The sequence below is a fragment of the Lineus longissimus genome, chromosome 7, assembly GCF_910592395.1.
Source record: "Lineus longissimus chromosome 7, tnLinLong1.2, whole genome shotgun sequence".
Taxonomy (NCBI): Eukaryota; Metazoa; Nemertea; class Pilidiophora; order Heteronemertea; family Lineidae; genus Lineus; species Lineus longissimus.
Window position 1 is genome coordinate 7,327,650 of NC_088314.1, and position 26,209 is coordinate 7,353,858.

General features: G+C 40.9%; 1 protein-coding gene across 1 annotated transcript in view; it reads left to right on the forward strand.

Moving 5' to 3' along the window:
* The first annotated feature begins 464 nt into the window (after window positions 1–464).
* LOC135491126 (A disintegrin and metalloproteinase with thrombospondin motifs 9-like) overlaps window positions 465–26,209 on the forward strand; it is a 55,896-nt gene continuing 30,151 nt past the window's right edge. The window contains exons 1-3 of the mRNA XM_064776793.1: window positions 465–699; window positions 2,641–2,966; window positions 21,848–21,983. Of these exons, the coding sequence (XP_064632863.1) occupies window positions 609–699; window positions 2,641–2,966; window positions 21,848–21,983 (553 nt within the window). The 5' untranslated portion in view covers window positions 465–608. The remainder of the gene's footprint in view (window positions 700–2,640; window positions 2,967–21,847; window positions 21,984–26,209) is intronic.

Below are 26,209 nucleotides of genomic sequence, written 5' to 3' on the forward strand. Positions count from 1 at the left end.
CGCCTGGCAGAGTCCTGAGATGGAAATGTGGCCGTTCAAATCCCTTTAAACTTATTTCGTGTTTCCAAATGTTCGAGTTCAATTACAGAATGAGTAACGCTTTTCTGAAAGACCTTGGTTACAATGTTTAATTCTCATAACGCATTTTTGTGTTACCTCATGTATGACTACATGAGGTCTGAAAATGAATGTCTCATATGCTGGGATTGAAATATTACATTTGAAAGCCATTCTTACCAGTCGTCTACACTGTGGAAGAAGGAAAAGTCCTCACAGACTATGTTTGACTTTTGCAACTTCGTGTAACGTGTAACGTGTAAACTTAATAATCTGTCTATAGTCTCCCTTTAACATTTGTAGTTTTTCAATTTGAATGAAGATGTCACCACTGAAAATGCCAACACGTGCTTTGCTCTACTTTTACGTTGAACGCTTTCATCGTTTAGGTGATTGATTGGCTTGGCATTAGCAGGGGCGGTACTTGCTGCAAAGCCTGGCCGAGAAAGTCTCACGGGCCCAGTCCGACGAAATCGGAAGGATAAGTCGGATAAAAGTTCGATCAAAGTGTGACATTTGTGTTTTGAGATGTGGAAGTTATCCAGTTGAGAATGCGCGGGGTGCTTATGGCAGTGGCAGTGCTGCTAGGCGGCTGGCCCATACATCGGACGGTGTCTGGCTTTCAAACTGTCTCGGACTCGGGTAAGAGAAATCTATTTTTAGCATCTGTCGGACTTGAAGCACATGGTAAAAGCATGGCTGGTGATTTTGTTGGCGGGAAATTTTCTGATGAAAACCTTCTGGACCAGGCAGGTCATTCATCAGGGGCGGATCCAGGTCCCAACAGACCCGCCCCCCCCCCCTTTTTTTCGCGGACCGCTGAAAAAAAACTTAAGGGAAAGCCGTTATAAGCCCAAAGAAGAGTTACTTTTTTTTCAGTGAATTAACGAGTAACAACGTCTCTCAGACAATTGGGAAACGCGTCTGACAGCATCTGAGTTAAAAAAAATTTCCTGGGGAGGCCCCCAAGATCCCCCCCCCCGCCGTGGGTGCGCGCCTGCGGCGCTCACGGGTTCGGGCTTCGCCCGCAATGCCCCCCCCCCCATCCGGCCACTGTTCATTTGTCCATCTTGCAGGTTAACAGGCGATGGTTTCATTTGGTCACTGATTAATGCAGCACTTATTTTTCCTTCTTATTTGATAAATGGGGATAGGCTTACTGGTATCTGTACAAGTACTTTTGTTCCTTTAAGGCAACACTGTGCATAATGCTACCTCCGCTTGCCAAGCCCAAGAAATGCATAAAGTAGCCACGAAGATAATGGGTATCCGGTATGACATAGACTTCAGATACATTGTATCAGATGTGGGTGCTAAATTAACAGCTTATTGCGTTTTTGTTGTTGACCTAGATTGAAGGTGGTTGCCTTACCGGATTTTTATGCTCCCTTTGTGAAATTCAGTTACTTTGGTAGTATCATTGTGTAAAATGAATGATTTGTTAAACTGACTTTACACAATGATATACTCCCACTACTCTATTCATTGAATTGAGACCACAGTTTAATTTAAAGTTAACTTATCCCAGGAGTCTGGTTGTGACTTTGTCCTCAGACGACCTGTTTGGGACAAATTTAAATTACAGTAGAACCTCTCTATTAAGGACACTAATTCCATGAGTCTGGTTGTGACTTTGTCCTCAGATGATCTGTTTGGGACAAATTTAAATTACATGTATATTCAAACACCACATAATCTCTTTCCGTAGAAGATGAGAATGATTTGTTTTGTCTTTCCGTTACAACAACAATGGTCAAAGGCCTTGTTGTAGGAACAAGAAGTCATTTGGTACATTTTTACACTGGAAAGTGCACTTTTGTGAAATATTTGATAAGGGGGATGAAGACCTTTTAAGAGATTTGAAAATAATGCTTCAGATACTGCAATTACACTGGCTGGATAGGCTCAAAAAGCTTTTGACTGGATGGATGCTGGATATAGACAATATATGCATATATCATTTCTTCTTTTTATTACTGGTTTATATCCTGGTTACTCTAAGGTTATATTGGTTAGCACTAGCAGGAAAGGTTTGAACTCGGACTAAACATGCCAATGGTTCATTGGGTTTATCACTGGATTATAACAGGTACTGTGTGAAAGATTAAAGATATCACACATTACACTAACACAGGGTGGAACAAGAGATCTCATTTTGATATATTGACTTTATTAAAACTGAAAAGGCTTATCAGTGTTCATATCAATAAAGACAATTCAATGTAAACATGTATGTAATCATTTCAGGAAGTCATTTGTACTTTGATCAAAATATCTTTGTCCTTACCAAAGGAGTCATCCTGCATGTCCTGAACTAGTGAAAGTAATGTATCTCTCAATAAAAACCCTGTACCCACCCCCACCCCTGGTCAGGAGAACCACTAATTTTGTGTTGAATTAGTATACATAGCAAACCGGCTTTTTTATCAGTGTAGAAGTTCACCGCAGACAAGTGATTCTTGTTGCAATATTGCAATGCTGGAGACTTCACATTCCGAAAGGTGGAGACTAAATACTATATGTTGTTTTTGTTGCTACTTAATCTTGACATACACTTCAAGTGTCATCCATTTACACTTCCAGATAAAGCGGCAGAGTATGAAATCACCCTGCCAAGTCGTATTGATCATAGGGGGCGCACCAGTCAGATTCATTTCATCGACAAACGCAGTACTACTCTTTCATGGATAAATAATGTTCAGTACGAAATGGCAGCATTCGACCGACAATTTAAACTTGCGTTATCAAAAGGCAGTGATCTGATTGGACCGTCATTCAAAGTGCAGCGATTCAAAGGGAATACCACATGGCTTGATGACAAGATCGCAGACCATCACCATTGTTTTTATCGTGGGCAAGTCATGAATGAGCCAGGGTCTGTCGTTGCAGTCAGCCTCTGCTCTGGAATGGTAAGTTCTATCTAACACAAACATGCATTTTTTTTAAGTTAATGTGTCTCAACATGAGGCAGATGTGTCTCAACCTGAGGTAGTTGTGTCTCAACTTGAGACAGTTGTGTCTCAACTTGAGGTAAATGTGTCTCAACTTGAGGTAGATGTGTCTCAACTTGAGGCAGGTGTGTCTCAGCTTGAGGCAGGTGTGTCTCAACTTGAGGCAGGTGTGTCTCAACTTGAGGCAGGTGTGTCTCAGCTTGAGGCAGGTGTGTCTCAGCTTGAGGCAGGTGTGTCTCAACTTGAGGCAGGTGTGTCTCAACTTGAGGCAGGTGTGTCTCAGCTTGAGGCAGGTGTGTCTCAGCTTGAGGCAGGTGTGTCTCAACTTGAGGCAGGTGTGTCTCAGCTTGAGGCAGGTGTGTCTCAACTTGAGGCAGGTGTGTCTCAGCTTGAGGCAGGTGTGTCTCAACTTGAGGCAGGTGTGTCTCAGCTTGAGGCAGGTGTGTCTCAGCTTGAGGCAGGTGTGTCTCAGCTTGAGGCAGGTGTGTCTCAACTTGAGGCAGGTGTGTCTAAACTTGAGGCAGATGTGTCTCAGCTTGAGGCAGGTGTGTCTCAGCTTGAGGCAGGTGTGTCTCAACTTGAGGCAGGTGTGTCTCAGCTTGAGGCAGGTGTGTCTCAGCTTGAGGCAGGTGTGTCTCAGCTTGAGGCAGGTGTGTCTCAACTTGAGGCAGGTGTGTCTCAGCTTGAGGCAGGTGTGTCTCAGCTTGAGGCAGGTGTGTCTCAACTTGAGGCAGGTGTGTCTCAGCTTGAGGCAGGTGTGTCTCAGCTTGAGGCAGGTGTGTCTCAGCTTGAGGCAGGTGTGTCTCAACTTGAGGCAGGTGTGTCTCAGCTTGAGGCAGGTGTGTCTCAGCTTGAGGCAGGTGTGTCTCAGCTTGAGGCAGATGTGTCTCAGTTTGAAGTAAATGTGTCTCAACATGAGGCAGATGTGTCTCAACCCGGGGTAGTTGTGTCTAAACTTGAGACAGATGCGTCTCCACTTGAGAGAGAAATGTCTTAGCTTGAGGTAGATGTGTCTCAACTTGAGATAAATTTGTCTCAACCTGTGGAAGATGTGTCTCATCTAAGATGTGAGTCTTTCAAACATATTATCCTTTAGTCCTGCAGCTCTTCACACTCAACCTTTCGACAAAATTGCCAATACTGTATTGACCTGATTGCCAATAGCTGCCAATTTACTGCTAAGAAAAAGTGCTATGCCTCACATCCCAAGGGCTCACTTAAGGGAGCAAATTAAGGGTCTCACAATTCTCATTGTCATAAAACCTTTAAGGACACTCTTCAACCAAAAGACCACCCAATTACCAGTATAAATTAACCTTAAAATACAGGTTATTTCCATTTACTGTCCTCATTGGGTATAAAGGTCTTTAGACCAGAGGTGACACTGGCTTTTAAATGAAAATATCTCAAAATTTCAACAAGTAGCTTTTGTGATCTAATGAAAGATATAAGGGAATTCTGACACATTGTCAAATGTTGTTGTTTGTGGTCAAAGATTCAATCACGTTGTGGTTTTAAAAGAAAAGGGTTTTGCTCTTTCTATTTTGTTAGTTCAGGCAAACTTTTAGATGACAATAGAAATTTTACTTGCTAAGGTCAATGTCGCACCTTGAGCGAGAATCCATGAATCTGATTGGCCCATGCATGTCACATGTCCTAGTGACAAGTTCTTCTGTCCTCCCTCTCAACATGTTACCATCATAGATACTATGTTGGAAATTCTCTGTCCTAGATTTGATGACAGGCCATCATAGAATGATGATTATGCTGCATCATAGATTCTATGATGAAGGTTCTGTTTTGCCCGTGTAGGAGTAAATCTAATCAACAAGAAGAGGGAAAAGCAAATTGTCCTGTTTTCCTCCCCCTATGGCCAGATTTCTAAGCTTAGAGTTAGCATACATTGTAGATCCAGCTATATCCTAAGGGAAAAACCGAAGTGTTTATATTATTTACCCTGGTAGACTAACCACCCTTGATTGCTGTTTCTGCTTGACTTGAAAATACATGTAGTGGCAAAAAGTACCCAATTTGGCGTAATGCGGTCGAATGTTAGGATGTCTGATCCGAAAACTAACTTGTTTTTCTGAAATGCTGTTTTCTTGTCTACCAAGGTTTATATGTGAACCTTGAGTAATCTAGATTGGCGCAGTGAATCGTCAAATGACGTTTTTAACAGCTGCATGTAAATGTGAACAACGTTGTTGACGACATTTTGACTTTTCTGCAAACATTGTCACATCATATTGGCTCGAGTTTCTTCATAGCTGTGCCGTCATTACAGCATTATCAGCACCACTGCTGGCATTATCGACCTCCCCGTAATCTTCATCATCATAAAACATCATCAGCATTGCAGCGGGACAATTGTCTTCTTCTTTGAATCCTGGACATGGAGGGGGATTATACCTTGCAATAATTATCATCTGGCGTAATTATGAAAATTCACTGGTCAACGTGGTCAAGACTATCATTGCTGTGGCACATCTCTTGTGTGTTTCGTTGCTAGGTCTAATCCATAGCCCCAACACTATCCCTACTTCAACTCCAATAAGGGACAACACAAAATTATTTCTCAAGAGATTTTCAATTACTGCGTTGCTGTTCCCACTCCTGTTTGAGACATTGAGTTGTGTTGTGATGATTGCATTATGTTGAAATATTTCCTTTGAATGGCTAGGTGTCCTCTCTGAATGGTCGGGCACCCCTTGCCCTTGGGTGGTATTGGAGTAACTTGTCAGTGTCCCATGCCCTCTTCACCTCCATATGACAGATCGCGTGGGGTTTCTAGAGGTCACTTGAAGAGAAAGGCAGGCCAGCCTGGTTACTGTGGTTTGATAAACAAATAAATTGACCTGTGATGATAGATTTTATTGGTGAAACCAAAATTTTGAAGGTGGCAATATCATTGGGTTGTCCTCTTCTTTGCTCAGTACTTTAATTCGGTGGACATGAATCATGAAGTCTGATGATGCATCTCAGAGATCTGTTTTTCACGCAAATATCTAGAGAAAATGACCCCCTAGATCAACTTAGAACTCGAAGGCGTGGGCTAGGTGATGACCAACGGATTGTCCACTGTTTACTGTCCGAGTCATGGACAAGACACATAAGACAATGGCAAACAAAGGTGAAATTTAATCCTTTGCTATTGAACTGTCCTTGAATTTACCTAAGCTGGATCAAAGACCATTTACAGTGAGAACAAGAGGAAAGTAAAGATATGATATTACTCATTTATTTGACATCCTTCATCAGATACCCACTTGGAAATCTGTTGAAACAAGGAAGCTTGAGAGTGTCCGCTAGTTCATTCAAGCATTTCGGAGAACTGAGTCCACTCTGCAGAGAGTTTGCCAAGTATTCTGAGTGGGGTGTTTCGTAGAGTAAGTGAGGTTACTTATGGGCAGAACTGTATTTTTGTCAACTACTTGTATTTCAATATTATTTTTAGAAGTTATTTTAATTGACACATGTTTGCATGCATTTATCACCTGTCCTGGTTGGATTATTAACGACTTAAAGTCGAAAATCACTAAATATAAGTTAAATCTTGAATGCATTGAGCAAGTTCTTATAGCATTGGCCTTCCAAGGACTCTTGCATGGTGACTCTTGATCCAAGAAGCCAGATATATGTGTAGTCTTACAACACTTGGTAATCTTTTATAAAAAAATCACAGAACTGCCGCAGGACTTCTGTCCAACCAATTTTTGATTTAACTTACATTTCATTTGCGGGTGTGTGACTAGGCCTTTTATTGAGGGGAAAATTTGAATGAATGGGTGCACTTTGTACGAACATTTAGCATTCAACAATATTTCGATATCTTTTATGTTGGTGTCAAGAAAGAAGCCTTGTTGGCTGAGGATTTATATTTATATTTTGCATAATGTGGATTTTCCATTCAAAAATATTCAAATCTCTTTTGAGTGCTTCCTGTTCTGATTGTCAACTTTCATTCATGAGTTTGTTTTTAAACATTTAAGGTTTTGTGGTCGATGTTTCCAGGCGTTGAGATGGCCCACAGGCCCAGTGTGTCCCATGATGGCAGAATTGTAACACCAAAGGCAACTCTTTCTTGACAGCCACATTGTATTCTACTATCTCTTTCCTCAAAGCTAGCCACAGAAGAGTAGCTGCTATCTGCGATAATGATCACGGACAACGAAATTACCGTGTTAGCAGGGTTCATCACAGGTCGTTGCAGTGATCGCTGCAAACTTGTGATCAATTCACATCACTCTAGTTGCACCTGCAATCTTTTTATCGCTCATTGCTGCGATAAATGTCATAGGTCACAGCAGCAAAAACAGTTCTTGGGGGGGGGGCTGCTTATTACATTGTGAATAACAAGGCATTGTCTGCTTTTTCTTTCTCTTGTTTTTTTTATTTTCAACATTGTTTTTCACAGGGGATAAAATGACTGATTGCATGTTTACCACATGTTCTACAACTTTTGGGTTCCCTTCATTCTTTGAGTCATGATTGATAACCCGTATTGACATAACTGTCTTTGTCTTGATAGTGTTTCCTCCAAGATATATTTACGATAGACAGACTTCCTCTACTGTGTGACATCATGTTCTACAACTTTGGGGTTCCCTTCATTCTTTGAGTCATGATTGATAACCCGTATTGTCTTTGTCTTGATAGTGTTTCCTCCAAGATATATTTACGATAGACAGACTTCCTCTACTGTGTGACATCATGTTCTACAACTTTTGGGTTCCCTTCATTCTTTGAGTCATGATTGATAACCCGTATTGACATAACTGTCTTTGTCTTGATATTAGTGTTTCCTCCAAGATATATTTTCCAATAGACAGACTTCCTCTACTGTGAGACATCAAACACAACATGGAAATGGCTAATAAAGGAGGTGTTAATTAGGATAAGTGCAGGTTAAACATCCTGGAAATTTGCATTCACATTACGAATGTTTTCCTAGGAAATAAGGAAGAGCAACCCTGTTTAACATTTCCTGTACGGAGGACATGGTTTCACTACCAGGAAAGGGTTAATGATGTTGTTTTTGAAGGACCATGTGATCACCTTAAGCACCCTGTGAACAAGCAATTCTCGTCACAGCGACCTGTGATCATAATCACATGCGACAAAATCTCTCATTTTGTGGTGGTCGTCGTGGTCTTCGCCCATACCTGCAACAAGAATCAACCTGCAATCAGTATCAAATTCAGCAATTACCATTTTACCTGCAGACAAAGCATCTTGAAGGCTTTGGGGTCTTTCTGATACTCAACCCAGAGATAATTATTGTACAACTCGCTGTTCAGAGGCGTCGCTAGCTTTTTGGTAAAAAGCACATTTTTGGTGGCATCTGACCCCCCACAACCACCACCCACAACCACCCCCTCTGCTAGATGCCCCTACTGTTTTGATTCCTTGGAAGTTGTGCTGAAGCGAAGGGCAAAGATGGAACAACCTGTTTTATTTCTGTGTGACATACCTGAATTAAGACCCTTTAGAATAATGTCCTTATGCACCTGTATTTGTCAAATAAATAAATCCAAATCCACTTTACACCCTGTTGGTAAACTTCCAATAAGTTTAAGAAGCTTTTGAAAGTTATTTTGTCATAACTTAGCAAGAAAGTGTCAGTCAATATTAAAGTCATAAATTTAAAGTCTTGGTCCACATCAAATCCCTGAAATCTCTTGGGGCTGGGGTTTTTTTGTGACCGATGTTTTCTAGAGTCCTTGCCTTCTCAGTGGGGCAGGCGTCTCTCATCAGTTCTTGCTGAGACAAGTCACTTTAAAGTTTGGCTTTTTGTTCATCTTTGGCCAGATATGATGGGCCAACTCTTCTACCTAAAGCAAAATAAAGTAAAGTTTTCACACGTCAATAAACAAATCTACAAATTATGCCATGTTATTTCCAACCACTTTTTTCACCTGTTCAAAGAGACGGACTTTGCTGACATATATAAACCTACTGGCAGTATAAGCACAGGTGCAAAACATCAAAAAGGCAAACAACAGACTTTTTTCCACTAACCAATTAGCTTGCTAGGTTGCAGCAAGTAATCTATACTTCATACTTGGTTACAGCAAACACATTCTGATCTAAGCCTTAGCTCATAAAAAAGCAACCTTTTGCTTTCCACTCTGAAAAAGTCAATATACAGTTGATGATACAAATAATTTCATGTTTTAGTGAGTAATATGCCTTGGGTATATAGTTCCTGTGAAAGGTAACATCTCTTGCACACACTGCATGTTTGTTTTGCTCAAACCTACTTACTTAAGCCCTTCACTCCTCTGAGAGCAGGCTGCCAACAACTTTCCACCATCTTTTGTCCCTGGTGATCCTCTCCAGTTCATGCCATGGTCTTCATGCCACTCTTGCTACCCTGACGGTAGCTGTTCCTCTGTCTCACTTCTCCTGTCCGTTCCATGTCAGAGCTTGAAGGGTGATGCTGGGCGGCAAGGGACTATCAACCCCGGCCTGCAATATTTGTGAGTCTCTGGCTGGTTTTGATCCTACCCCAACCCTGGATTCGCCTAGTGACCAAACGGTAATGGACTATCAAACCAGGCCTGCAATACCTGTGAGTCTCTGGCTGGTTTTGATCCTACCCCAACCCTGGATTCGCCTAGTGACCAAACGGTAATGGACTATCAGACCAGGCCTGCAATACCTGTGAGTCTCTGGCTGGTTTTGATCCTACTCCAACCCTGGATTCGCCTAGTGACCAAATGGTAATGGACTATCAAACCAGGCCTGCAATACCTGTGAGTCTCTGGCTGGTTTTGATCCTACCCCAACCCTGGATTCGCCTAGTGACCAAATGGTAATGGACTATCAAACCAGGCCTGCAATACCTGTGAGTCTCTGGCTGGTTTTGATCCTACTCCAACCCTGGATTCGCCTAGTGACCAAATGGTAATGGACTATCAAACCAGGCCTGCAATACCTGTGAGTCTCTGGCTGGTTTTGATCCTACCCCAACCCTGGATTCGCCTAGTGACCAAATGGTAAACGACTATCAGACCAGGCCTGCAATACCTGTGAGTCTCTGGCTGGTTTTGATCCTACTCCAACCCTGGATTCGCCTAGTGACCAAACGGTAATGGACTCTCAAACCAGGGCCGACCGAATTGAAACTCCGATAGTGCTGACAGGACCTAACAGAGTATAGTGTAATGGTTAAATGCTTTACACTATTCTCTGTTAGGCCCTGTTAGCGCTATCGGGGTTTCGATTCGGTCGGCCCAGGCCTGCAATACCTGTGAGTCTCGGGCTGGTTTTGATCCTACCCCAACCCTGGATTCCCCTAGTGACCAAATGGCAATAGTCTATCAACCCCGGCCTGCAATACCTGTGAATCTCGGGCTGGTTTTGATTCTACCCCACCCCTGGATTCTCTCTTGACCAGATGGTAATGGGCTGTTGACCCTGGCCTGCAGTAAATACCTGTTGGTCTTGATCAGCATACGATCCACCACCCAAAGGTAAGAGGAATTGTAGCCCAAGGACAAGAAGGTGTGAACCAGTGCTTTTGGTCTGGATATCTTTTTCATCCAAAACTACCTGTGGCCATGGTTATAAAACTCGAGGAGCAAAACTGATGATGCAAAAGATGTTATCCTGATGCAAAGTCAGATAGGATGGATCATACTTTTGCGAATGTTTGTAAACATCCTTTGGATTTGATGGTAACCAGTGCAAACTTGACATAGCCGACTTCAAAGTTGTAAGCGAAATGTAAAGTACTTTGTTTAGGTTCTTACAAGTTCTTGCTAGTAATGCGCAAAGCAATTTGTGGTTCCCAATGCAAGGTCAAGGGCATTTCAAATGAAACACAGGCCATCTGCTCCCCATTCCATAACCACAGAGTCACAGACTGTGTTGCTTTTGACGCTAAGATAGGCAGTACAGTTGCAGAGTTCTTCCGCCAAATTCACATTGGTAAACCCTTGGCTGCTTGGTAGGGCTCTTGGCCAAATTGCATCGGAGCAAAAGTTGTGGACAAAAGGTTTGGCCCATTCTCAATTAAAGACATCAATATGTCATCGGCAAATTATTCAGACACTTCGATTCTTGTTCCTTAAGATGGCTGCATATCGGTGAACTGAAAAGACCCATGGGTACCTACCTACATTACATGCACTTGTACCACCCAAGGAAGTTCCTAAATCATACTGGTTATGATTGCTGAAAAAGTGATTAGCCCTCAATTTGATACCATTCTCATGATATGATTGTACTGAACTGATGTTGGAACGATGTGATCCCACTAATTAACCTGCCCGTTAAGTTAACGAGGGCATACCTTGGCCCAGATAGAGGTGGCAAACCACTGATATTTTTCACATGGGAATGTACTATGGAATGCATATCGATCAAAGGAACAATACACGATTTGCGAAACTGTAAGTTCGCCTAAGACAAAGTTTCTGACGATATGCAGCACTATGGGCGGTTATTTCCGCATAAATAGAGGTTGTCTCAAATAGACATTTTATGTCGTGTTATGACTCGAATAGACGTTTGGTGGCGCTTTTCAAATAGACATACACTCAAATAGACGTTTGGTGGCGCTCGTATCTCAAATAAACATATATTGTCGTGTTTTCTGATTTGTGTGTATAACTCAAATAGACGTTTGGTGGCGCTTTTCAAATAGACATACACTCAAATAGACGTTTGGTGGCGCTCGTATCTCAAATAAACATATTGTCGTGTTTTCTGATTTTTGTGTATAACTCAAATAGACGTTTGGTGGCGCTTTATTTGAGATACGAGCGCCACCAAACGTCTATTTGAGTGTATGTCTATTTGAGATACGACACAATATGTTTATTTCAGGTACGTCTCCGTTAAAACGAGCGCCACCAAACGTCTATTCGAGTTATAACACGACATAAAATGTCTATTTGAGACAACCTCTATTTATGCGGAAATAACCGCCCATACAGCACCTTCCAAAAGCATAATCTTGCCCAAAATTACAACTGTTACATCACTTGTTACATCATGGTATTGTGGTTATTAATAAGTCAGCCCCCCCCCCCCCCCAAAGGGCAACTACAGGCAGGTGCTAGAGGTCGAAATTGGTTGTCTTCATGTGAATTATATGCACAGTTAAGGTACTTGGTTACGTTTGATTTTTGGGTGTTTTATATATTTCTCGAAGAGGCCAGAATAGTTTCAATGTACTTTGAGATGAGAGAGACACATATTAGCAATTTAGTGTAACTTTAACCTGCCTTCCTAGATCCTGCCTATGGTCTCGCTTTAAAAGCTGATTCATGGCTGTTTACATTGGAGACGAGTCGCTCACACTTGACAAAACCATTGTACACTTGTGACAGCCTGCGCCGCTTAGCGGGGTGCCGTCGATTGCTAATGGAAGGGTTACGAGAACACCTTCATTCAGTCTTTCAAATTTTAGTTAGGTTGTCAATCTTGTTCAATGCATGTATGTAAAATGGTATGGAAAAATTAGGCCTAGTACTATCGATGAGTTGTTGAAATTTAATCCGGCATATTTTATACCACCAGACTTGGCAGCAATTCCAGGTTGCTCGTGTTACTATAGATAACTCATCAGTCTGTGAAGGGGTAAAAACAGTTGTACTTAGAGGTAAAGATGTGTAATTTTAAGCTTTAAAGGTGTACGTGATTACTGGTGGTCCAGGAAAATAGAAATGCAGTACTACACAATGCTGTAGCGCAGTTATTATGCACACGAATTTGCTGAAACTTGATATTTATTGTAATTGTATATCTGTCTACGCAACTGCAATGCTGAAATTGATATTTTGTACATATTATCGCATTTGGAAATTTTCAAATTCGATTACAAATTTAAAATTTTTAACAAACGGCATAGGCCTTTAAATCCCACCTGCATTACTGTTATCCAGTGATAGGTCTGTGATTAGGTTTTATTAGCATACGTAGCTAACTACTTTACTTGGGTTGATAGTGTTATTATGAAACACTGACAAGTGTTATGGAATTTTCGCACTCACTCTCGTCATTGTCTGGAACACAGACATGACCTCAGGCTGTCCTTTTAATGGTGTGTGATGCCATCACATCAGACTGATGATAATCTTGATCACCCTGTTATCCCTTTAATTGTTAAAAAAATTGAAATTTGTGGAATTGAATTTGAACATTTCCAATTGCATTATTAAGTAATGAACATAGATTTCATCATTGCCGTTTTGTAGACAGATCTACTAATACTACATGTATATCAATCCAGTTACAGCAAAGCTGCATGTATTATAACTGTTTTACGCCATTGTGTTTAACTGCATGTCTATTTTCCTGATCCACAATTTAACAGGAATGGCGTACCCCTTAAGACTGATATATTGTAGATTATTGCACACTCACAGACTGATAGATTGTTGACCAATTAAAAATAGCATTCTGGTCTATGATGTAGGTGATGTCTTTAAAATGATACTGCCAAATCAACTTTGCTAAAGCCCTTCCATGTGATGATAACTAAACTGGACATTTGACAGTGACAGCGAATCACCTCCCTCTTATGTTGTTATCTACCAGATGATGCAGTCAGCATCATCCTGAAAATGTATATAACACAACCACAAGACCATACATTGCGAGTGAAATTCTGATCATTATCTCTATAAATACTGATCAATAGCTGTAAGAAATATGATCTGACAGGCTATTTCCAAAGGAAACTTGAATGAGATTCTTCTCGGGGCTGTGGAATGCCTGATGTTGATTTACCATGATCCCACTGGCCGAGTTAACCAGTCTCTTATTTTTATCAGTTGGCTATACTGAAATATCATATGTAAAATTTGGTCACACGATACGTGGCAACTAATAGTTGCCTGAACACTTTACTCCCATTTTCATGTTTCTCAAATATTGGCCATGTGAATTTGATATTATCCACGGTGCCCTGCTTTAAAGGAACACACTTGAATTGTCCCCTGAAAGTGGGCATTGATGCATTTTAATTTTAAGTGTATCAATGCTCTTGTCTTCCTACTCACTAATGGATTTTCCTGTTGCTACTTTTATACACTCTTGACCAAATAGAAACATCCATGATTTCAATGGGCTTTTCTTACAAAGGACAAGATAATGATGACACTATTGTGTGGTGTCTTCCCTGGACAAGATTTGGACAGTGCTCCTGTGTAAAATGGGAACTATTCAGGCTATTCAGGTGTCATGCTATGGACAGAGGTGTTCACCAAACCCATGGGGAGTGTGAGCAAACATTTGGCAACATGACACTTAAACGTTTTGTTTGTTGAAGCAGCCAATTTCCTTCCTTCCGTGTTTAACCCTTTTGAAAATTGTCAAAATATGTTTGTGTTCTTCGTCAAGTTTCTGCCCTGCAAGCTGTGCTGCATCCTGAACTGTTAGGAACGAAAGTGGATCCAAACAGTTAGCCTGCTAACCCTTGCAACAAATGCTTACATGCTCAAACTTTATTCAGACTCCAGCATCAGGACAGGAAATAATATTCGAGTTCAAGAATGACAAGTATTTCACTAGTGATGTTTCTGGGCCATTCGTGATTGTGGTTTAGACAGGAAAGTGGTTTCCTGCCATCACAGGTTGGTGTGATTGGCCTTTCTGGATAATCGGAAAGCAAGTCCAGGAATGCCTGTACATTTCCAACTCCCCACCTTTGTGTATTTCTTCTCTCTGGAACACTGCAAACAAAGGTTGCTTTTCGGTGTTTGTAAAGAAAACTTGGCTCAAAGTATTAAAAAATATGATTATGTGGTGTCTTATGAAGAGAAAATGTTTTCTGTCATCATTTTAAGTACTTTGTGACACCAACTGGAAAAGGCTTTGCCCATCCTTTTCCAGTTTGTAAGAACCCCCTTATTAAATTTTAAAACACACGAAATGATTTTTGCTGGAAGGGGTCCATGCGAAAAGTTCATTGTTTTCAAATTGTCAGACTATAAACGTTGGGAAATCACCACTGGGGAGGCTAAAAGCAGTGGCAGCCGTACAATTACCAGTCCAACACTTCATTGACAAAAATGTCAAAAATCTTTTTAACTTTGGAGAAGTATATACTTAACGAACGTGAATTAATTCATCTACAATATAACCTTCAACACTGAGTGTGACACCTTTTTTCATTAGACTAATGAAATTAAACTTGACTCAGGCGGGGCTTATTTTACTAAGGCCCTCAAATTGGCTAAATCCCCTTAAGTGGCTACCTCCTTCTTTTGCTTGACTTGCCTCGTTCATTAGGCTGAAGGCCGCACTAATATCAAAGGGTGCATTAACCCCCTACATTCTTGCCCCTAACGGGTAAAAACTTCCACAAAACTCTTATACATGTATTTCTTTCCCGAGAAGCCCCTAGGTTTCCCCTAATTCATTGACTTTACCACACTCCTCGAGACCGACACTTAACTTGCAGTTAATCCCTGTCATTCAGGTGGACAGATTAGCATGAGGTCCTACTACAGTAAAACCAATATTCAGCTTTAAACCGCTTACTGCCACTGTTGTGAATCAAGGGGGTCCCCACATCAAAATATTCATTTAGTTCATGTCAACGGAAGAACGATGGAAGACTAGACGTAAATGTGTATACCCTAATCGATTTTATGTGCAGGAAACTAAGAAAATTTGAGTTCAATACTTAAAGGAGTACGCCATTTGTGATAACTGGTGGTCCAGGAAAATAGAAATGCAGTTGTACACAATGCCGTAGTGTAGTTATTATGCATACAAATTTGCTGAAACTTGGTATTTATAGTATTTGTATATGTACCTACGAAAAGGCACTGCTGATATTTTTATTGAGAAGGAATTGACGCGATTGGACATTTTCAAATTCAATTACAAATTTCAAATTTTTAACAAATGGTGGTCTTTTTAAGTCTAAGTGTCACCCAGTGCTTGCTGGTACTTCCCTCAGGCAGACGTTACATAGAGCTTCACGCTTCACTCCTCACGCCTCATGCTTCACGGTTCACTCGTGAACCGAAGAATTAACAAGGTATTTCAGTGAGCACTGTTACATAGGAAAAAATGAGGGCCTAAGTTGAAATACCTTGTTAATTCTTCGGTTCACGAGTGAACCGTGAAGCATGAGGCGTGAGGAGTGAGGCATGACGCTCTATGTAACGTCTGCCTTACATTCATGAATAAGAGGTATGGTAATTCCGGTCAACAAAGAGTTGAGCTCTCTGACTACTACTATCTTGATGAGATCTCCGAACCTTGACTTATTGAAATTACCTTTTACAGATAAGGGCCTAATGTTTGCCCATCCCTGGTCACCTCTTCGATCTTTATTTGCCTTTATTGATTTGAACCTTGAAATGTGACCCTCTGTGGCAAAAGTAAGCGCCAGTTGTATATAGAGAAAAGGGAGAAAATTAGGGGGGAAAATTCTCAATTCTCTTTTGAGAAAAGTATCTGCTCTTCCTTTTCCGTGATATAACTATCAAGTGAAACATTCTTTTGTCTAGAATGTTGTGTGTTATGACACTTGCTTTTGATTCCATATGTCACCACCAATGGCAACACCTTGCCATTTAGAATATGACTATGAATTATCAAATCCTAGTACCCCTGGGCGTACATATGCTCTCCAATAAAAGCTTATTCAGGTTCAAACTGCCCAGAATGCTCAATGTATGCAGACCAGTGGTACAGAAAAGGGAATAGTCAAAAATACATGAATTTTTTAGAGCGATAACAAACACTCAGTGGCATAGGACACCATAAAAATGAACTGAACATGCGTTTCTTGTGTTCAATCCTTTGACCATAGTAGCAAGACAAATAACACTACAGCTTCTGTGTGTGGATGATTCAAACAACCTCCCTCCATCATCGAATAGGATCAGCAGGAGCTGTGAACTATGAACGTCAGTTACCAAATTTGGTTTGTCTGATAACGAGATTCGTAACCTGAGGAAGGAAATTTTGTAGTCTTTGTTTCTAGTTGACGTTGAAATCTGCAAGAAATATAGGAAGGATGAAATTCGGCAGATTGGACGCTTTTAGGAGCAGTAAGACTCATATCCATGCGGCATTCATCCTCGCTATCTTTACAAATTCTTCGCTAAGGTATCTCAAGCAGTCTCTTACCCCAGCCGTAGTTAGAGGATTACAGTTCGACCCTTGTAACTGTTCTGAGTTCAATGCTTCTTTTGACCAAGGGAATGCAACTAAGGCCGGGATCTACAAGCTCATTACAGTTGATGGAACTTCAGGACGTGGTGAACCCCATGAAGGCTATTGCAGAAAAGGAAATATTTCCCGTTGCTGGTCTAAACAATCGGTCATTGTTGAGACAACGACCAGCATAGGGGTTATACTTGGAGTATCGGAGTTAGTTGAGTTTGTTGCTTGTCCGGTCATTGGGGCTTGGTGCTCCAAGTATGGACACCGTACGCCATTCCTAGTTGGAGCAGTCCTGGAGTTCATGAGCAGTGTAGGTTTTCTCGTTGCACCTAATGTGATCGTCCTGACTTTCGCGAGCATGTTCCAAGGATTGTCCGGTACCATTATTTTTATTAGCGGGTTGCTCATGGTGTCAGATTATTTCGACCCCGAGGAGAGGGGCAAGGTGATTTCAAAGTCCTATGGCCTAACGAATCCAGTTTCTGCTATCATTTCTTTCATATTAGGTGGCATTGGTTATGAGTATTGTGGTCGCATTTTACCCATGGGATCAATTGCAGTGCTTTCTTTTGCCGACCTTTTCATTCGACTTTTGATCAAACCTGAAGGACACCTCCAGAGAGCCAATGACAATGCAGGAAAGAAGGAATTGATGGACGGAAAAGTAAAAAATTACGGATGTCACAATGAGTTGAACTCAGTTCAAGACAAAAATGTATCAGATTTCAACCAAGACGTGCCGAAAACACCCATCCCTGATGAAGAGAAACAAAACAAATCTGAGCAAAGCAATCTGCAAAGTGAGAATAAAGGAGCCAGTTATAAGGACTTGCTATCGGACATTGTTTTGATCGAAGGATTGGTCGTGATCTTGCTGGGTAGTATATCGTGCAGTTTGATCTTTTCCACTGCTACAAACCGATCCATTAACATGCTCAAGGGGAAGCAGTGGCAGATTGGAGTAATCCTCGGCATCGCTCCCTGCACGCAACTCGCTGTAGCACTTGTGATCGTCAGGGTCCTATCCAAAGGAAACTTATGGTTATTTGTTCTCTCTTCTACTGCATGGATCCAATTTGCCCTCATCGTCTATCCACTGACTACGAATGTTTGGTGGACTGTTATACCTGAGGTATCGTACCGGGGTGTGGCTCTTTCATTTGCACTTGTTTTCACCCCAAACATGTACTACATGCTCTTAGAGGCCCGACACAAGCATGCTGCGGCAATGGTATTTGCTCTATTGAAGGCTGCCAATATGTTGGGGAATTCAGTAGGACCATTTGTGGGCTATCTGTTACATTACACGTCCTACATGGTGCTATATTACAGTATGGCTGGGGTTTTGGTACCAACTATTTTTGTAGCTTTCCATGTCAGACTCATTGTACGGAAACAACAGGATGAAAGCAACAAATAACTGCAGGATTCCAAGCAGAGGGGGTTTGTGAATACATAAAAATGAAACATCCTTGAGGCTGGGAGGAGGGTTCAAATTATTGAAAAGTTTGTAAAATCTTGAATGCTGCAGATGCCACTTCCAAGCATTTCAGCTGTAAATATCATTGGCAGACCTCCTGGACCCTCCTGGACACGCCCCTGCTTAGACAGCTCCACCAAAGCACGTCATGATGATGCTGAAAATTATTACCGACCAAGGAATTCAGGACTTCTCATTGTATTCCACAGGATTAGAAAATGGGCTGTGTGGTGATGGATAAAAACTATTTATGCTATTTTTTTGCATTTGTAATAATATGTACTGTTATCTTTCTTGAATAAAGTATATTCTTCAAATCAATGTTTGTTAAATTTTGAATTTATTTAATGTGGATGAAGGTAAGCTCAACCTAACCTATTACAGGATGGTAAGACAATGGGATTAATATGCTGAAGGTCCCCCCGAGTTCAAATCTCCAAGTGACAGGATCAATGTTTGGATTTTTCTCCCCAAAGGAGCATCTGCCTTGTCTGAACTAGAATTCGACTTTATTTGTTCCTTAAAAAATCAACCAAACAAGTTTCCGTCACTGATGTGAAACAAAGGGCTTGTCAAATGTCCGTCAATGAAAGTTTGCTGACACTGACATCTTTCACAGTGTGAAAAACATATATACAGAGTTTGCTGGTACGTTTGCACAAAAAGTTTATGCCTGTTTACAAAAATATACTCAAACACATTTATAAACTTACTTAAGTATGTTTTCTCTCAAATGAATTGAAATATTCTTGTCAACAATGCTTGCCTAACCAAATTATCCAAGTAGTCCAGGATCGAAAATATTGTTTAACAGTTTTAGCTTAGTTAGCTTGTGTGCCCACCAACAAGCTTGTGGCTGCAAGGCCTTGCAGAGGTTTATTTATGTTTTAGTTGCTAATTAGGGGCAGAGAAGAGCGGTCAATTGATAAGAATAATTGTGCTGACCTTTTAACTCAAAAATCATTATAAAATGCTTCCTCAAACCTTTATGTATCATTCAAAACGATAATGTAGTTATGATCTTCAACCAACATCCCTCTGGACCTGTATCACAACTGGTTCATCTCTCAGGGGAAGACATCTTGATACCTGCTGGTGGCTCAGCTGCGAGAGTGCAGAGTGCAGATCGATACCTGGCTTCTGATAGATGGAAGAACAAGAGCCTATTTATCATAGCATGCAGCGTGGCATAAACTATTTACCAAGGGCCCTAGATATTCAAGGCATCCAGTCTACACACCTGATGAAAAAACACAACCACTAATGTTCTTTTTGCAGGTGATTTTTTAAGGGGAGCTACTTTTCTTAATGTCTGTCTGTGTGCCTTATCAATACAGCACATGCTGTCATCAAAGGGAATGGCCTTGCTTTCTTTCTGGTAGTTTTTGATTTCGATTAGGCTGGAAATCTGGGCATCGCCGTCACAGCAACAAAAATCACTCAGTTGCCCAGCACTTTTGCTGGAGGATCTTCCTGCAACAATGCTTGTAGAAACTGTAGAAATAGTATCTTCAACAGCGCCACAGCTGGAGGAGGGGGCAAACAACCCCCACCCCCACCCCCTGTCTTTTGGGTCACCAAAAAACCTTTTTATGCCGCTTTAAAACGGTGTTTTGCCACAATGACCAGAGACCTAGCTACAGGCCATACATTCTTGGTCACACCCACAAACAGGCCAGCTTTATCGTGAGATAAAATGCACGATCAGCATGAGAGGTCTCACTATTCATTCATGTTGATCACCAAACTTGCTCTAACCATTCATAACTATTCATAACTATATTCATAAGTATTAATAACTTACTTAGCCCAAATAAGGTTTTCATTGATGAGACCAGAAAAAAGGCCTTTTCAAAAGGCTGTCTGAGATCTCTCATTGTGGTCTTTCTTTCATTCAGTTTTGCTTTGCTTTGTCGGCTAAACACCAGACAGTTTATTCGGAAGTGGGGTTGGCTGGACCTGACTTGAATTTAGCACGCTTCATTAAAGTCTTTGGTTGATATGCACAGTAGGCCTACAATCATCTCAAGTCCGAAAATGTAAAGTTACAGCTATCCATTGTTATTCTACCCAGACATCATATATATGTAGTCCAGCTAGTATAATAATAGGTAACATGAAGGTTATTTCTTGAGTCCTTTAAGACGTAACTGTCACTGATACAGTAAAACCTCTCTATGAAGGACACCCTCAGGACTGACAAGTACTGTCCTTAAAAGAGAGGTGTCCTGATAAGACAGGACAAATTGAATGACAACAACCAATTTGGGTCCAAAGCTAGTGCCCTTAATAGAGAGGGTGTCCCTAATGGAGAAGTGTCTGCTAAGGGAAGCTCCGCTGTAACTATTAGTACCGGTATTAGTCAAGTGAATGGAGAAATCTGGTGATGGTGATGGTCCCAAATTAATACTACAACTGAATGTGGGCACTGTCTGTAATTTCTTGAATATTCGTGAGATTTTATGAATGGCCTCGTTTAGCCCAGGATGCATGTTTATCCAGACCATCGCTCTTGTCTGACTATTACCCAGGGGTCAGTGAGCAGGGCAGTCAAACACATTTATATCAGTATCAAAAATTGTATCATATCTCGAAGACCTACCCTGTGATTAATAAATCATATTGGTTCTTTTGATGTCAAAGACTCAAAGGGGTTGCCTTCTTTAATTGTGTCAGGCAATTTCTCCAATGTGGCTGTCCGTCTGTGTTATGATTGGTTTTCATGTTCTGCTTGAATTTTACATGAACATCTCATGAATGAGATCAGATTAGAACTTTGTGCATTTTGATTGATAAACTTATGCTGATTGTGCCAGTTCAAATAAGGTTTCTTTCTGCTTGGGGTCTCAGACTATCGGTCATGTCCCTGTTTTGATCCCCACTGTTGGCAAGATACTCGAGGCAGGTCTCTTTGCTTTACCCTGATGTGCAAATGGGTACCAGTCAGACATGCTCAGGGTGTAGCGCTGATTGAGGAGCTCGACATCAGAGTTCTACAAAAAGGTTTTAGGATAGACGAGGGCTGAAGTGTAAAGTCATATGATAACCTCTACAGTTATTGATATCAGATGCCAAACCAAACACCGTTGTTTTTTAGGCATCACAGCCCTATTGCATCGAAAGATCTTGTATAAAAGAAGAGGTGGGCTGTTTTTCCTAGTGTATGGTGTTCCTCCCACTGCACGTCTCATTTTCTCATTCTTGTCATCTTCTGTCTTTGCAGTCTGGCGTCATCAGGACCAAGAATGGCACATTTTACATCAAGCCACATCACACCGAACACATTCATCCACAGCATCAAAAACCTCATATTATTTATAGAGAAAAAGAAAATACTCAACAAAAATGTCATTCAGGGGGTAAGTACCAAAACAACTCAAATGAAATATCGATATGTTTTACTGCCTCCATATTTTTTGCCCAAACCATGCAGTGGTTTCTGCTGCCGTCAAAATGAGGCACAGTGCATACACTGTAAACAGTGGTACATTCTAACCAGTGCTTTTAGTCATCTTCGCAGATTTTCTGCTGTTCCCAATGTTGTTGTCCATGTGTGCCTGTCCTGGGTAGGCTTTTGACCCCTACAAGTTGTTCACATTCCTGCTTTCATGTTCTCATGTTCTATGCATGCCTATCTTATATTTAAGATGCCTCTCTTCGATAGCGACAGGTTTTCAGCATGTTGCTTTTCATGTCTAATAACTCAATGGTTTTCTTGATACATCTTACAAGCTTACGGCTTCTGAGAATGGGAGCTGACCCCTTGTATCTGACTGGAAGAAGGTGTGAGTGAGAAATACCTGGTTTATCAAACACCGCTTTGCACATCAAGGGTAGCAAAAGGGACAAAGATGTATCAAGTTCTTTTCAAAATTTCTGTCCCAGAATGTAAATATGATAATCACTTCTCTTGACCTCATTGTGCCAGAGGTCAACTTGTTGACCCCTGATTTATGACACTTGACCTCTAGTAAATCAATGGAGGAGACATGTATTCCTGATGTTGGAGTGTGGTCAAATGTCATAACACACTTTGACACAGAAGATATTGATACAGTAGAACCTCTCTATCAAGGACACCCTCAGGACTGACAGGTGCTGTCCTTAATAGAGAGGTGAAGAAAGGTCAAACTTAATGGAAACACACAATTTGGAACCAAAACTAGTGACCTTAATAGAGAGTGTCCTTAGTAGAAAGATCTCTGCTTATGGAGGTTCCACTCTAAATAAGCAAAATAATTAGGTTCAAAACAATGTCCTACAAAAAATAAACAATCAGGGCCAGGTCATAGTCATGACCTAGTGAAGTTAGGCCTTAGTAAGCCATTTGGCCTTCGGGGACACTGACATGATCACCCTGGAGGACAGTCACATCACACCAGGGGAATGAGTGTTTTTGCGTTTGATGAAAAGTTAATTTCAAGTAGGACATTCTGTGACCTTGATTTAGGATCGATTTCCTGATGTCCTTGATCAGTGCACTTAACCCATATCAGGAACTGTATCAGGAACTCCTTGATTATCATAATGATCATTGCACTTGGCCAGCGACATCTCATGGCATTCCTCCTCTAAGCCTATTAAAACACCACCACAGCCTTGAGATTACTGTGTCCTTTTTTTCCGGGTGATGACATCTCCAGACTCGGTTGTGACCTTGATACATTCCTGCTTGAGCACCAGACTGATATCCATACCATTGAGAAAAAGAGATTGGTGACCTCGACTGTCAATTTTTTAGGACAAAGGTAGAACAGAATGAGATTTCCCATCAAATCTGGTGCGAAACCTAGGTTTTGTGACACTTTGTCAGTGACCCAAATCAGTTGCTGGACGTATCATATTCCCATTTGTTAAGACTCCAACAATCAAATTTCCTTTATGTTGTTGTGGTTCCTGCATTTGGCCAGACGGATGGGTGACTGACACCAGGAGATTTCTTGAAGGATCAATGTCTCAAAACCCAAAATGCCCAACCAAGAGACTCCAACCATCAACTACGTGGAGGAATTTCCTTGGAGTTTTGGCTCCTGTGTTTGGCCTCGTCATGTGGATGATGACAGTGGATGGCATGCAAATTAGGCCAGGAGCAGACCAGATCAAGGTCTCTGATCTCTTCACCACTTCACCACTTGGTGTCATAGGCCTACTTCCTCCTGCTGCATTGTGATTGTATTAACCCTTGTTCATTGAAGTCAACTCAGATGGTTATCCCATTTTGTCCTGCACCTGACGATATTTAACTTTTTTGTCTTCATCCCAAAAGTTCCAAAATAGGTCACCCTCTTCCACACCATGGTCAGATCTCAGATCACGTCCCTGCAGTTTCAGTGATTTGTCATTATTTTGTTTTCTGCTGGACTTCTCTACTATGCTATCGCTTGGGTGGCCAGAGATGACGCCATATCACTTCGAGTAGTCAAAGGGAGATCCCTTAATATCTCCGCCCTGGTCATTACGTTTGGAGACTGTGCATTATCACGCAATCTTGAATCTGTTCAACCCATCATGAGGTCGCCAGTGTGTCCGTTTCAAAGATGTACCACCTGCTGTGTGCGTGTCCACGATTATCTCAATCCTTTGTGCCAACATTCCTGCTAAATATAATTCAAGATGTGACGTGTTCCACCATCCACATTGAAAGCATCCCAACTGAGAATGGTTTTATATTAGGTCATTGTGAAGATTGATGAGAACGAAAACCTTGGTGGTCAAAACTTGTTAAAAGAAACAACTCATAAAGGCTTTAAATGGAAAGTTTTATATGACACAGTCAGTATCTTTAGGCGGGATAAGTTTTGATTGATTAATCTGAGGTCCATCCTTAAACAACATTTTCAACTGCAGCCAATAAGTTGCAAACGAGATCATTTCTAAAAACTGATGATATTTACTACAAACAGCTCTAACTTACCGCAAGTTGGGGTAGAGAGAGACCTTGAGTGTAAGAGCGAGGACTATGCCTCTTCCAGAGTGCACTCAGTGCGTCTAGGGTTGCATTGGAAATAGAAACCTCACTATTGTACAATAAATTCCTGAACCCCTTCTTGAGGTGGGCCATCGGTCCAAAATATCACTTCCAGAGGGGTGTTTGTTCAAGCTTAATTCCCCTTAAAATAGAATTGACCAATTATCAAAATTGGATATTACAATATTTCGGCTCAGCCCTTTTAGAATTGCAATTTAGAGCAAGCTTCTCCTGAAATCTGAAAGCCCCTAGGGAACCTGTTTAATATGTCCGAGGCAGAGGCTTTTCAGTGAAATGAAAACCCTTTTCACAATCTGAAAAACCATTTTGGGTGCATATTTGGGATGGCAGATAAAATTTTTTAAGGTTTTTGACCTGTATTACTTACTACCAGTGACACCTTATTTTCTAAAGTGTAACCACTCGGCCAGCAAATCCACTTGTCCACCTTCCAAACCAAGTACATAACTCGGTCTCAATTACCATGAAATAGGATGTGCTAATGGGTATGTGGCTATCATTACAAGACGGAAGTACCTCCCCTACCTTAATAATTATCGGGCAATTTTTCGTTTGAAGTAAGAGGTGTATTGTCTTCCATCTCAAACCTTCCAATTAGGCCTCCATTTCGCTAATAACAGGCAGTTAAAGCCATTTTGTTACTTGGGTAGTTCAGAGTAATTCATCCGGGTGCAATTGAATTTGAGGTTTTTGTGAAGGTGCAATCTAAAACAAAAAATATGCTGGGTACAGTTTTCTTGGGAAGATTTTTTATCTAAGCGAAAAAAAGTTGTCTGAGGTGAAAACTTTAAAAAACTGTCTAATCATTATAGAGTTATTTTCGACTAATATTCGATGCAGACTAACAGGACAATAAGCCTGATATTTTATTCGATAGACTTTTTTTCAATTCCGTCATTGAGACTTGAGAATTTTGTTCGTTGGCATCATGTAAAAAGTGAAGGAATTGATACTCGGAACACTGGAATACCCCCTTACTATGACACACCTCTGCTTCAGACACTTTGGTATTCTATTACTGTCACCAACTGATTTGTTTGCAGTCCAGTCATCTATTTATTTGTATTTTCTGATTAAAAGGATTTCAATTCCAGTAAAATGTTCTTTTTTGAAGGAAGGAATTAAATGTCAGTGGCTCTTAGGTTATATGCATGTCTAAAGAAGGAGGTTTTTTTGCACCACTGATGTCAGATTCTTCATTTATTTACAATTTGTGAGTATAAAGATTATACCAGCCTATCATTTCCAACCCGTGGGCTTCTGTTTGGTGAAAAATAAGCAAGTTCATAAAAAAATGCTACATATCCTTTTTCATTGTTTGATGAGAATGACAAAACAAAACTTATCAATTAGCGCTCTGTTTATTTGTGTGTTTTTTATTGTTATGTCCCGACTGTTCACCTCACCAGGCGATCTCTCATCTCAAATTCCTACCAGATTCTTTCTGCAACTTGCACACAGTCTCATCCGAAATGAAACATGCTACGCTTTTTTGAGGGGGATGACGGGGTGCAAAAAAACCATTAGGCTTCATTTCGACAGCGCAAGTTATCATACAGTTTACTGTTGCTGTTTATTTGTGTTTTATGGATATCA